At 45.5% G+C, this 13,073-nt stretch overlaps 2 protein-coding genes across 3 annotated transcripts; one reads left to right on the forward strand and one right to left on the reverse strand.

The window, feature by feature from the left end:
- The first annotated feature begins 1,039 nt into the window (after positions 1–1,039).
- Positions 1,040–4,338, forward strand: LOC135366204 (uncharacterized). 2 transcript variants are annotated; one of them, XM_064598871.1, is made up of 6 exons: positions 1,040–1,114; positions 1,185–1,292; positions 1,998–2,010; positions 2,677–2,699; positions 2,812–2,948; positions 3,946–4,338. In XM_064598871.1, exons 2-6 carry the CDS (start codon positions 1,229–1,231, stop codon positions 4,129–4,131), a joined length of 423 nt encoding a protein of 140 aa, XP_064454941.1. In that variant the 5' UTR covers positions 1,040–1,114; positions 1,185–1,228; the 3' UTR covers positions 4,132–4,338. The 2 variants fall into 2 exon arrangements, with proteins under 2 accessions (XP_064454941.1, XP_064454942.1); XM_064598872.1 differs by having other exon boundaries at positions 1,071–1,118.
- A 3,843-nt stretch (positions 4,339–8,181) lies between these two features.
- On the reverse strand, positions 8,182–12,375 carry LOC135366205 (uncharacterized). The gene is made up of 4 exons (XM_064598873.1): positions 12,270–12,375; positions 11,595–11,668; positions 10,938–11,086; positions 8,182–8,804 (listed from the first exon to the last, which is right to left on the reverse strand). The coding sequence occupies exons 2-4, from the start codon at positions 11,653–11,655 to the stop codon at positions 8,472–8,474; spliced, it is 543 nt and encodes a 180-aa protein (XP_064454943.1). The 5' UTR covers positions 11,656–11,668; positions 12,270–12,375; the 3' UTR covers positions 8,182–8,471.
- Positions 12,376–13,073: the final 698 nt, after the last annotated feature.

A 13,073-nucleotide genomic window follows, 5' to 3' on the forward strand; every position in this document is an offset into this window, starting at 1 on the left:
CATGTAACACTCCATTGAATGGGAACAAGAACCTTGAAGAACCCTCCAAGAACTCTCGAAGAAGAAATGTTTCCTTATAGCGTACCCATACGTTTTACGAATGCAATTTGTAACAGACATGGGACGATCAAAAAGTAACAAATGTGCCTTCAATGCATGTCATCCTGTCTCAGGTTTCGTCTCAAGCTTACTGTCTGAGGTGCCGTTCCACCTTTCCTTTCGTGTTTCACCAATAAATCTTGTTCACTGCTGATTTGTTAGTCTCTGTGTCAATTTCCTTTGCATATCCGTCCTTATTTCTTACTTTCCTCAGACTCGCAGAAATGTTTTCTCTTTTCCATGTGTTTTCCGGTAGACTTTCCAGACGAATATGTCGGCACAGTTTCTCCCCGAAGTCGGCTCAGGATGCACACTAACCCTGCGTCCCCCACTCCTTGATGCTGTCATCTGTTCACGTCTGTACGCCGGTGAGATATAGACAGAGCTGCTTCGCGGCGCTAACCAGGAATAAAAAAAATAGTAAAAGAACACATGTGAAGAAGCGCTTCCATGGAGTGCTCACTTATCACACGCTCTTTCTCATCACGCAATCACATGACGGGGCAGATGTCGCCTCCTGCACCGCTAGTGGAAAATGACCCTGAAGAGTAATTTTGGCTGTCTTCAAAGATTCATACCATTCCTCTTTTCATCACATTGTCGTATGAGTTATACAAATTAAAAGTTGATACGCTCGTATTCTGAGGTAAATAGAAGCACTAAAATAACATCGTGATGATCATTACGAATATTATCGGCAATCGTTTTTTTTTTTTTTTTCATAACAGTAGCCGTCGCAGTTCTTCCTTGTTTTGGTGGTGTTTATCGAAGCTCTCCCGTGTTTGCCATTGAAGTTGTTGTTGGAGTGACTAAAGACCATATGACAATTGTGTTCCTCCTACGTTATCCGATGAAGAGGTTATCACGCCAGTTTGCAACAACACTTTTCTCGGAAGTCTATGCTAATAAGTGGGGTGATACTGTACCCCATGATACCTTGAGACTCCTATATAAATACGTTCCTGTACGTAGCATTCAGTACACGGGTCTCCATAACTGCCTCCAGAGAGGAAGTGTAAGTATGTGTTTACGTTGTCATAATTGAAGGTGAAGTGCTGGAATCGACTGCTTGTTTTCGCACATAGCCTTTTTGTAATTGCTGTTGCTGAGGTTCTGCAGAAGCGACAATATGCTGACATCGAAGGCAACACTTACCGCGTGCCTTGCACTGCTGTTGGCGGGCGTTGCACAATGTAAGTGGAGAGCTTTTCTTCTTCTGTTTTTGGTTGGAATCATTTGAAGGTTCATGTGCTTATCAAGGCAACAACGAGCATGTCATGTAAAATTTGCTTGTGAGTGAGAAGTCCTCGTCACCGAATCACGAGAACGACTTTCTCACTTGGGAAACGACTGGCGATTCCTGCCAGTGAGGTTTGCCCCCGCTGAACAAATTCCTCCGCATTAAAAATACGCTTTGGTTTGGATGCCTTAGAGCTCAATGCCCTAAAATGCTAAGGAGGGCTGGATGACGTGGATCTTTAGATATCAGTGGCGCTCGCAGGGTTATTGAAAGTAACTCAACATGGGGTGTGTCGCTACCAGTGCGGGGATAGTAGCTTTTGCCTTCATCATAGTTTTCAGTCCACTATAAGTGCCCACTCAAAGGTTGACAGTTTGCATTAATCAAGCTAGCTGAATATATCTAAGACTGAAAATCACGGAAACACACAAAAAGTATATTTTTTCCCTACTTTTCTTTTGGATTCCTTTTCTATATTTCGATTCTAAATTCGATATTCGATGTCAGACAGAACGAATGCAAGCTGTTCTTAATTCCCGAAGACAACGGACTTTCTCACTTTGCATCTGCTGAATTTTCTCAGATAGACGGGCTGCATCAGCCCTAAAATGTTCTGACTCACCACTAATTATATGCCATTTGTTTTCGATTTTTACAGGTGCAGTTTCATCGTAAGTACCCAGGAACTCTCATGTTATATTTGTAGTCGAGGCAGGGCGTCAGTATCTTCAATATGACTCCTTTGGTTACTCCACCCATTATTGCCACTATTATCGACTCCCTAGAGCGCGATAGAACCATGATACGCAGCCATCAGACATGAAAGTCACGCAGCATATATAGAGAAGCCAGCCACGAGAATTTGAAGAGAGGTACAAATTTGTTGGAAACGAATCTTAATATCCGTGCAAAGCGGCTTTTGCCTTCTATAGCTGAGCAGCAGGAACCTGTGCCAGAGCAAAGGTGCGACAGAAAAGACCTTCCACTCACTTCTTAGTTCTCTCTTTGTCGAGCACTTGGATAATTGATTGATAGCTCAAAGTTTACGCGCAGAGAAATGCATTAACTTAATCGACGTCCCAGTGGTTTGCCCGTGAAGTAGGTGTGCTCACTTGCGCGTTGTTCACTTCGTGTTCACTCGCGCGGGTTGTTTAACGTGCGCCGAATTGTAGCACACGCCCCAGAATATTCGACGTCGTGCTGACACTGCCGAACTCTGCAGACGCTATAGATTCTTGCAACGGCACAGATACTGAAACATAATGCTGTACTTTAACAGTGTGTGTAGGGTACACGCAATCCTGATTTTAATTATACTTTGTCGCAAAACGTTCCAGGTCACGTCTCCAAGACGACAGAGGTAAGTAAGAACATTTTCGGTCAATAATGTTTCCTGCTTTTTCGCGCAGTTACGTACACACTGCAAAGGCACATTCATTTCAAAATTATATTTAATTTTACTCCGAAAACAGAAGAGCAGGCGGTTGTGGCAGATGTGGTGGAGGACGTCTCTGAGGAGAAAACCAAAGAAATCGGCGTGCTGGCACAAAGAACGGGATTCGTGCTGAGCCGGCAAGGAACTGACTTGGAACAACTTGCGCAGGAGGAGGTGAGAAGTGTTAGTGTATCGCTGCTTAACATCATGAATATTACGCTATGTCAGACGTCCCACAGCTGCAATAAGAAGAAAATCAACCCGCGCGACTGACAAACCGCATGTCAACCAGACATCATAATAGATGTGTAACCCAAAGGCGTTGTTACACTATTACCCCTGCCACACGGGCATTTTTCAATGATCATTGAAATGAATGGTCATTGAACACGCTCGTGGCGCCACCAAGCGAGTAACGTGTCAACTTCGCAAAAAGCATTGTATCCAATACTTCCTGAAAGGTTTACACGTTACTCCCTAGATGGCGCCACGCACGCGTTCAATGCCGATTGGTTTCAATGATCGTTGAAGAGTGCACGTATGGCAGAAGTATATGATAGATATCGATCATTACGTCATGTCTGCATTGTACTACACGCCGGTGTATTGAGGGGAAAATATTTTTCTACATATGGTGTTGCCCTTCAGGGGAGACAGAAACCCTTAAACAAAGTTGCGCGTCGAGCATGCACAGCTCCCGTCAACCTGAATAATAACACTGGAAAAAATTCGGTCTCGTTTCCGAGCGCGATTGCAGCAACCCAGGGGGCGCTGGGGGATGTTATGTTAAGAAAATCCTTGCGTTAAACTAACAGAATGATTTTGTTCAATAAAGATTTCCTTATGACCCAAAGGGTTGCTGCAATCGCGCTCGGGGACGAAACCGAATTTTTTTCCAGTGTTATTATTAAGGTTGACGGGAGCTGTACTTTAGAGAAGGGAGAGCCTGAGTCTTTCCCATTGCTTCTTGGAGAGCATGTGATTTCGTCAGCGGTCGCCCAACCGACGGGGACGTCTGACACTCTGCTTACACTGTGGTCACCAACTGCATCGCATGCGGACAAAAGTTCTACGGCATTCAGTGTGTCACTGGGTACGGATGAAATCATTCCGTCTCGGGCAATCCTGCTCGGGCAATCCTCGGGTCATCCTTGTTTTCGTGTTTCTGCAGGAAGCCACATACAAGCCCTCGAAAAAAGCAAAAGGCGCTTCCAAGAAGGTATTGTCTACTGTGGGAAAGATCGTCATAACGGAGGCTGTACAAGGCGCTGGGGCGAAGCTTGTAGAGCATTTGGTATCACGGTCCCGAAGTGAAGAAAACCCCAGCGGCAAGAACACCACCGGCAAGGGCGAATAGATTCTCGACGGTGTTGCTCTGGACGAAAAGCTCCCTGAAACCGAACAGGAATTAGTCTGCGCTATTGTTGAAGCTTTCAAGAAAGAATGAACCGTCGTTAAGCGCAACAGATTATAGTAAAAACATATACTAGATAGATATGTGTGTCGTTTTTTTTTAATGTAATATATACGTGTAGTAAAGAGGAAATAAAGAACTGATGTTTGATGTGGCACTTTTTTGAAAAATAGAAAAGGGGACATAAGTTCGAGCCCCACAACAACTGAACAACGGATGTGAAAAACAGGACGACTGGAAATGTACCGCGACATGACTGACGGTATGACACGGCTGAGAATAGTGGGTTTTAGTGGATCGTACGCTATCGCCTTTGCGTACGTAAGGAATAACGTTGGTGGTTATGCGCACGCGCAAAACATAAAGAGAGCTTCGCGCACTGCGCAGAACCACTACGCTATCCCCTACGTACGCAAAGGTGATAGCGTACGATACACTAAAACTCTCTAATAACAGACAGCGGACACGTACGCACGCAGTCTCAGTGTCCGGCACCGTCTCCTGTCGGGAAGACGAAAGCAAAGGTAGGAAGACACCTGAGACAGAGACAGCAGTGCCGGTGGTAGGATTCGAACCCTGCACCTCTCAGTCTTCAGTACGCGCCGCTGGTGACCTTAGCCACGCTAATATAAAAAAAAAGTGTCATAAATGCAGTCGGGTAGTTTCATTTTAAATCGAACAACGTGTGAAAGTCGTATTTTTTAATTCGACCAGAAAAAATATATGTTAGAGGACAGTTCAAACGACGCTAATCGCGCCACGTGCGACGCTCGTGCGTGGAGTAGTTTCCGCGTAGGAGAGGGGGGAAGTCGGAGGCTGCTTGGGCGCGCTTTCTTCTGGACCGACTTTGACGGGATCTAGCACCGCTGACTTTATGTCTAGGAACTGGAGGATTTTTGGCATTATAGGCTGCACCATAGACACTGTCCACAGCCACCCACAGAACTCTGAGAGCCACAGATTTTCTGTTAAAAAATGCCAAACTTGGCGTAAACGTTCAAAAAGGCCAAACTTTGCTACCAATTTTCGTCATGACGGAACGTCTGAAAACATCGAGCTTAGTGCCATTCGATAGGACGTTGAAAGAGCTGTCGTGCTGTATAGAATTCATTTTTCTCATCCCAGTTGTTTCTGTGTTATTAACTTGAGAATCACACATGGTAGGCGAAAATTGCCAATGTTGCATCTCAATTTTCTCAAAAATGCCATCTTCGATTTCTTTGATTATTTTTCAAAAGGTGGCGTCATGTCTGTACTTTAGACGTCAAGTGAGACAATCTTTTATTTTTGCCTGAGAGACGCGGAGCGATTTTTTTTGTCAGGCAGGGTGCACGAGGCTGCGGCCTTGCGCGCCCCACCCACGAGCACGCGACCTTCAACCTCTTCTTTGCTATATGTGTCTCGCTGACGGAGAAATCAATGACCACACTGCGTGAGCTTGTTGTAGTGTCCCCGGAGCATCACTTTACGTTTACCCAATGGTCTCTCAGTTCCGTCAGGCTCATTCAAACCGTGGGAGAGTACATGAGTTGCCTGTTCGCCCTTGACGAGAAGCCCCAGTTCGACGAACATACCGACAAAGCAGTGAGAAGAAACGAAGCACTTCGTAGAGATCTTTATCCACTGGTAACATCTTAGCTTTTGTTTCAGGTTGCGGCCACTCCCTCAGGCAGTGTGAAAGGCACATCCTTTTCATTGGTAAAAGAACGAAAACCGAAAGTTTCGAAAAACGTAAAATGTGCGCATTGCGAGACCCCTGCAGGTAACGGCTGCCACCATTGGATTAGCATCATCCGACAGCTTTAGACATGACCTTTCACATGATATAAAGTGACTGGGTTCAAGCGCATTCTTTGTCCGCCTAGTATCGCAAAACCACGAGTGGTACGCGAAAATTTTGCATGTTCGATCTTAATTATTTCTAAAAAGCCGGAATATTTTTCACGATTTATTCCACAGGGGCAGAATTATGCCGGTACTTTGCGCCGCTGGTAAAGTACCTTTTCTCCTTTTGATTGAGACGTAGGGCTTTCCGCGGAGCGATTTTTCCACACAATGGCGCTCTTCGAATGTTTACGAGCGCGTTTTGCTTCGTAGTCTGCTTTGTAATTTAATGCCCAGGTGTTGCATTATGGACTTATTTTGCACTTATGGTACGTATGTTTATTTTTTCCTTTGGAGACGCAGGGCAATACTTTCGTGGGCGACTTGAACTTGCTATTACGCACTTTCATGGGAGTCGCACGCACGACGTGTGCGTATACGCACGTGCGCATATTCACTATTCTCCCGCACATGTGCTTGAGGCAATGCACATACGCACGCTATGAGGCTGTCATGCGAGTTCATATTAAGAAGGCAGAACTACGGCCACAGGGGACAGAAAGTTACAACACCTGAGAATACAAATTTGTGGTCGCGCGGTTGCAGTCGCCTCTTAACTTGGGCGCAATAAGTGATAGTTCCGAAGGTGTGCATGCTCGCTTTAATTAGTTTTATGCTCCGTAGCGTTATTTCGGAACCACGACGGGTGGTACAAAACCCGTAAGACCGCTGTGATGACAGTTGCTGCTCTCAAGTATAACACGTTCGCGCTCACCGAGATGTGTCAGTGTCACCGTGGGAATCAAAATTTCCGACAGAACAACGCACAACTAAAATCCCTCGTTTCCGGTAGCCGTAGGTACCTTAAACCCTCGGTGTGGTCTTCAGTAGTCCTTCTGGCATCCATGCGCTTGAACCCATTCACCTTATATCATGTGAAAGGACATGTGTACAGCTATCGGATGATGCTAATCCAATGGTGGCAGCCACCACCTGCAGGGATCTCGCAATGGGCACATTTTACGTTGTTCGAAACTTCAGTTCTTCGTTCTTTTACCAACGAAAAGGGTGTGACTTTCACACTTCCTGGGGGACTGGTGGCAACCTGAAACAAAAGCTAAGATGTTACCAGTGGATAAAGATCTCTACGAAGCGCTTCGTTTCTTCTCACTGCTTTGTCGGTATGTTCGTCGAACTGGGGCTTCTCGTCAAGGGCGCACAGGCAACTCATGTACTCTCCCACGGCTTGAATGAGCCTGACGGAACTGAGAGACCATTGGATAAACGTAAAGTGATGCTCCGGGGACACTACAACAAGCTCACGCAGTGTGGTCATTGATTTCTCCGTCAACGGGACACATATAGCAAAGAAGAGGTTGAAGGTCGCGTGCTCGTGGGTGGGGCGCGCAAGGCCGCAGCCTCGTGCACCCTGCCTGACAAAAAAAATCGCTGCGCGTCTCTCAGGCAAAAATAAAAGATTGTCTCACTTGACGTCTAAAGTACAGACGTGACGCCACCTTTCGAAAAATAATCAAAGAAATCGAAGATGGCATTTTTGAGAAAATTGTGATGCAACATTGGCAATTTTCGCCTACCATGTGTGATTCTCAAGTTAATAACACAGAAACAACTGGGCTGAGAAAAATGAATTCTATACAGCACGAAAGCTCTTTCAACGTCCTATCGAACGGCACTAAGCTCGATGTTCTCAAACGTCCCGTCATGAAGAAAATTGGTAACAAAGTTTGGCCTTTTTGAACGTTTACGCCAAGTTTGGCATTTTTTAACAGAAAAATTGTGGCTCTCAGAGTTCTGTCGGTAACTGTCGACAGTGTCTATGGTGCAGCCTATAATCATAAAAAACCTCCAGTTCCTAGACATAAAATTAGCGGTGCTAGATCCCGTCAAAGTCGGTCCAGAAGAAAGCGTGCTCAAGCAGCCTCAGACTTTCCCCCTCTCCTACGCGGAAACTACTACACGCACGAGCGTCGCACGTGGCGCGATTTGCGTCGTTTGAACTGTCCTCTAACATATATTTTTTCTGGGCGAATTAAAAAATACGACTTTCACACGTTGTTCGATTTAAAATGAAACTACCCAGTCATAATTTAGCGCTGGTGTCGCCACTGGTAGGGCTTGTATGCTAGGCAGCAGTCACGCCAGTAAAGGTACAGTTGCATTGTATTTTTAATCTGGAATCATAGTTGCATCCGTGTCAGTAATCTTGATGTAACAGTATAACAGCCGCGTTACACGTTGGTTTTATTTTCTCGCTTGTCCCTGTTTACGATGATCCCGTAACATGTGCGCGGTAATGTCCCGTTTCCGCAATATAATGTCGCCTTCGTCCTTTGCCTGTCCGCAAGCACTACCAACACTTGCCCGCATATGTGTGCCACTTTAGTAGAGGTTGATATCTCGGAACGTGCTAGTTAACAAGGTACGGCGGGTGTATGCCTTTAGGTTAGGTTATGAAAGGCAAGAACGATTTCTTGGACAAAATCTTCTTCTTCTGGAGCCAGAGGATCGATGCTGGACGTGCCGCCACTGAAACGCAATAAATCACTCTGGAGTATCTCAGCCCCAGTATTTTCGATGTCTGCGAATATTTCGGCGAGTATATTCCTCGGACCACCTTCACTTTGAGAGTACCTTCCAACCACCGCTCTCTTTATCGCGTTCTGAATCACTGTTGCTGCCTTCGACGCTACTCGAGTCACCGAGCCCTTAGCAGTATCTGTCACACACTTGTAGGCTTTCCAGAGGTGCTTCAAGATGCTGTATTCACTGACCTGCAAGTAAATAAATGATACATAATAATGCACAGTTGTATGTATTTTATTTCCTAAAGTTACAGGTTAAATTCATTATGTTAAAGTCCCAGGACAGATTTCGTCTGCCCATACTACAGCCAATCAAATCGTTTCATACCTCTTCTTCTTGTTCTATGTGCTCCAGACAATTCAGGCATAAGGCTTTCTACTGGGGTAAAAAAAAATAAAAAGGACAGAGGGACATCACTGTCTGCTGAAATTCGTGTCGCAGACCGCAATGCTTACTATCGCCATGAACGTGAGACCGAATTTTTGCGGCCTTCTGATTGCAATCATGGATGGGCCTGTCGCCGAGGATTTTCTTCGGAAAGAGCAGATCTCTGTTAATCTTTAAAAGCGTTTCTTATGAACTTCGAATTGGTTCAGAATACAAGCAAAGCAAAGGGGTATGATATCGTCATTCGGTACCTAGCGCACAGGGGATCTTTTGCTACCCTGATTTTGAACTTTTAGGCATTGGTAAAGAGACCCCTACGCGGAGTCTACGAATGACAGCCGCCTGCTTTTCTTTTTCTACTTCTTCTTTTTTTTCTTTTGATGAAGTTTTATCTCGTGTCTTTCCTGTCACTTCCTCCTTGCCCCGTATCTTCTGGATACGGAGTCTTATCTGGTGTTTCAGGTTCATTTCTGATAGAAATTTTAAATAATTGGGGGTGTTACGTCGCGAGACAACTAAGATTATGGTGGGCTAGAAATACGGGTGTGCCAATCGGCCTATCCAATGCATGGGGGGGGGGGGGGGTCCTTCAAATGAAGGATAGATGGAGTCGTCGCTCGCAGCGAACCATGCGGATTCGCCACGAACTACAAAGGAAAACTAAGTCACCGCCTGTGTCTCCGTGTAAGCAATATAACATTTTTGATGTCGAAGCTTTCTTCAGCGGCAACTGTTCCTTCTGCTTGCATTTGTGGTTGTCAATTAGGGGACAGTACGTCGAAGTCGTCGTGTGACAACGGCAGACAGGTGTGCCTAATGGCACACACCTGAACGTGTCGATGTGATAACACATGCCATGCTGTGGATGTTCGTTCGTCACCTTATCAGTAAAGCGCGTGGGCGTGTACATGCTTTGATTCCCAAGTTCGGTGAACAAGAAAATAAATAAGGGAAAAAAAAACGCTATCTCATCTACTTCTTGCTTCGACAGACGTAAAATGAAGGGGTTCTCGTGGAATAATATTCCACTGGTGAAAATATTTCAAACATTTCTAACGTAGAGTGAGATCAGTAGATAGCAGAATGGTTCCTGTTGTGGTTTCGCAGTGTACTAAGGGCCACAACAGATTTTGTTCGTCAGTTTGTGATACTAGACGAGTGACTTGAAAGTATCGTCGATTCGCCTATCTTCACCTGCTGAGAATATTTGTCACAGTTTTACGGCGTTTCGTATGAAACCTGTCCGTCGTGCCGTAAGTCATAAGTCGCAAGACATGCCACTGTCGTCATATGGTACTGTGTTAATGCTTGATAGAATAGATTGCTGTATAGAGTTTCTTGTTTCGTCGGGCTGCCTCAGTTCAAAAGCAAAGAAATAAAAAAAGCAGTGAAGGCCAGCCGGCGGTGATACCTGCAACAAAACAACTGATAACGAGTGACTCGTGTCCGTGTTTGTCCGTATCGCATCCCAAGCACTGACATTCGCACACGAGCGCTCTGGGGCAAACTGTAGTGGAACATCACGTGACTTAGGAAAATCCTCCAGAGCGCGGCCCTATCGCGGACTTCAGCGTCCCTGGATCATCCTTCATTTTTGGGTACCTGAAAAACTTGCCGATTGGCACACCCGTATTTCTAGCCCACCATGCTAAGATTATGTGCGGCGCCGCCGCACCTGTCGGTCTGTGGATTGCTTTTGCCCACCAGAGGGTTCTTTGACGTACGATGCAAGCTCACTCATTTCTCATAGACCACGATAGTGAGGAAGGTGATAACAATCGGTTACGTCGCAGTTTATCTTTAGGTGAGCCGTTCACAATAAATAGTCTTCAAGGGAAACGCATAATCCCACATCCTACACACCTAATTTATTTCTCCTAAGGGGTCGTGATGGACCGATGCTTAACCTATGATGAGAATGCCTGTTAACGTACATCGTCTCCCGTAACATGTTCTTTTCCTTGGTCGACAATGCTCTTGAGGCGGTGGCCGACGTTCAGCAAAACAAGGCCGACCCTCCTTGCCTGCAATGCCTGCAATCCATTTGATTCGCCAGCATCTTCTTGCAGGAATTTAATCGGTTCTAAAAGAAATGATATCGGTGACGACATCTGAAGGGCTACGTTCCCAGTGCCTACAATGTGACTAATTGATTACCCAAAATTCATGAGCTCTTTAATTAGGGAATTTCGTGCAAACACGAGATAGGAGAATGGGAGGCAAGATGGGAGAAAGGATAATAGAACGTCTTGCATAATGTAATATTATAAACCCGGGTCTGTAGCACATTTAAAGCTAAGCTAATATGCCTTTTATAAACGGGGTTAATTTTCTCCTATCCATCAGTTCATCACCGTCTCCAAGTCCTTGCTGTTGTCATGATGGAGATTTTGTACCGCGTGACCTCCACGACGCTACTGCAAGAAATGTAACACTAGAGACAGTTCGTCTTCTGGGCATCCAGAAGAAGAACAGCCTCTGTTCGAGATGTCGGCGGCTCTCGTCCTGAGGCACTTCCCGTAATAATTTCTTACTGATTCGCTGGATTCTCGACCTTTCGAAGCAAGAACTATGGCTTTTAATATACTTACGTGCTCCTGTCACTGCAAGCATCGCCAGCATGCCTATCAAGAAAGCTGTTTGCACCACCATTTCGCAGCGAAATCTGAAATTGAGGCAAAGAAGCCTGAAAGGCGAGTGGTCCCAAGAGAGTGGGGCACAAACTACCTCAAAACTGTACTAAAAGTACGAAGTACTTGGCATCATTGATAGTTTAAGTACATAAATTAAAATACAGGTCACCCAGCCGGGTATTGACATCCAGGTATTATCTTGGGTTTTCCAGATTTTCCAGTGTTTGTCCAATGTCGGCACAGTTCCCCCCTGAAGTCGGCCCAGGACGCGAGCTAACCCCCTTGTCCCCCACGCCTTCCTGATGTCCTATCTCCATCTGTCGACGTATGTAGGCCGCAGATAGCCACAGTTGCTTCGCGACGCTAACACGTAATAAAAAATAAAAAGATATTGACGTCGACATTGCAGATAGAGAACATGATACGAATAGTGTGTTCCTTAACAGCAAACGACCATACTGCTGTCCAGTCCTTACCAGTGGTGGTTCCTGCCCTGGCTGATACTTCGAAACGGTCCCTATTGTACACTCAAAATCAATGGAGAAGCTGCTCAACTAAAACTTGGTAGATAACGGTACATAACACAGAACACTCAAAACGATAATAAATTCCAAATCCAGAACCTAAACTTACGTTTTGCGCTATGATATCGGTGTCCAATTGCTATAAGACGAGCTCACGCAAGACGTGCGACTGCGAAATATCTCGTTGCACGTCCCTCACTATCAGTCGCTAAATACAACGCAGATATCTCTAGCCAGGTACCTGAAGTGCAAGCGAGATATATCAAGTGCGCAGGTAGTTATGTTGACAGCAGTGCCGATTATTTCCATGGTTTTGTCGTACTCTGTTTGCCACGCCATGTATCACTGTTGTACGATTTCCAAAACTAAAGTGGGTTATGTGGAGAAGGTAAACATTGCTTCTAGCAACATTGTGTCGGAGATTTGTGATGTACGTCAAGAGAACCCCAGGTTGGCCAAATTATCCGCAGTCCCACTCCGCTACACGTACAAGCGCGACAAGCCGAGTACTGTATTTTCGATCTTCTATCAAGTCGGAAGCCGCGAATTATTTCTGTAGATGAGACGCGGACAAGGATGGCATGCATTGATGGCACACTTGTTATCTTTTTCCTTCCTTTTTTTTTTACTCGTCCCGCGTCCGTTGTAGCTTGGAACTCTAGATCAAGCGGGGCAGAACAAGGGTCCGTGCTGAGCACTTACCAGGAATCAACTTGGGCCGCACTTGTTTATTCTTCGCCCCTTTTGCATCCTTGCCACCGAGAGCGCTACTGAATCGAAAAACGCATAGGTACGCTATAAGGAAACAATTCTTTTTCGAGAGCTCTTGGAGGATGGTTCAATGATTCTAGTTGCCTTTCCCTAGAGTGCTGCATGGAGTTTCGGCTTTAAGCCCTGGAGCTAGGCTTGAAGT

This window comes from Ornithodoros turicata, chromosome 8, assembly GCF_037126465.1.
Source record: "Ornithodoros turicata isolate Travis chromosome 8, ASM3712646v1, whole genome shotgun sequence".
NCBI classification, from domain to species: Eukaryota; Metazoa; Arthropoda; class Arachnida; order Ixodida; family Argasidae; genus Ornithodoros; species Ornithodoros turicata.

Coding starts and splice junctions, on each gene's coding strand:
- LOC135366204 (XM_064598871.1), top strand. CDS start 1,229: ATGCTGACATCGAAGGCAACACTTACCGCGTGCCTTGCACTGCTGTTG. Junction 2,700..2,811: donor ACGTCTCCAAGACGACAGAG/GTAAGTAAGAAC, acceptor CTCCGAAAACAG/AAGAGCAGGCGGTTGTGGCA. Junction 2,949..3,945: donor AACAACTTGCGCAGGAGGAG/GTGAGAAGTGTT, acceptor GTGTTTCTGCAG/GAAGCCACATACAAGCCCTC.
- LOC135366205 (XM_064598873.1), bottom strand. CDS start 11,655: ATGGTGGTGCAAACAGCTTTCTTGATAGGCATGCTGGCGATGCTTGCA. Junction 11,087..11,594: donor GCTTGCAGTGACAGGAGCAC/GTAAGTATATTA, acceptor CATTTCTTTTAG/AACCGATTAAATTCCTGCAA. Junction 8,805..10,937: donor AACATGTTACGGGAGACGAT/GTACGTTAACAG, acceptor ATTTACTTGCAG/GTCAGTGAATACAGCATCTT.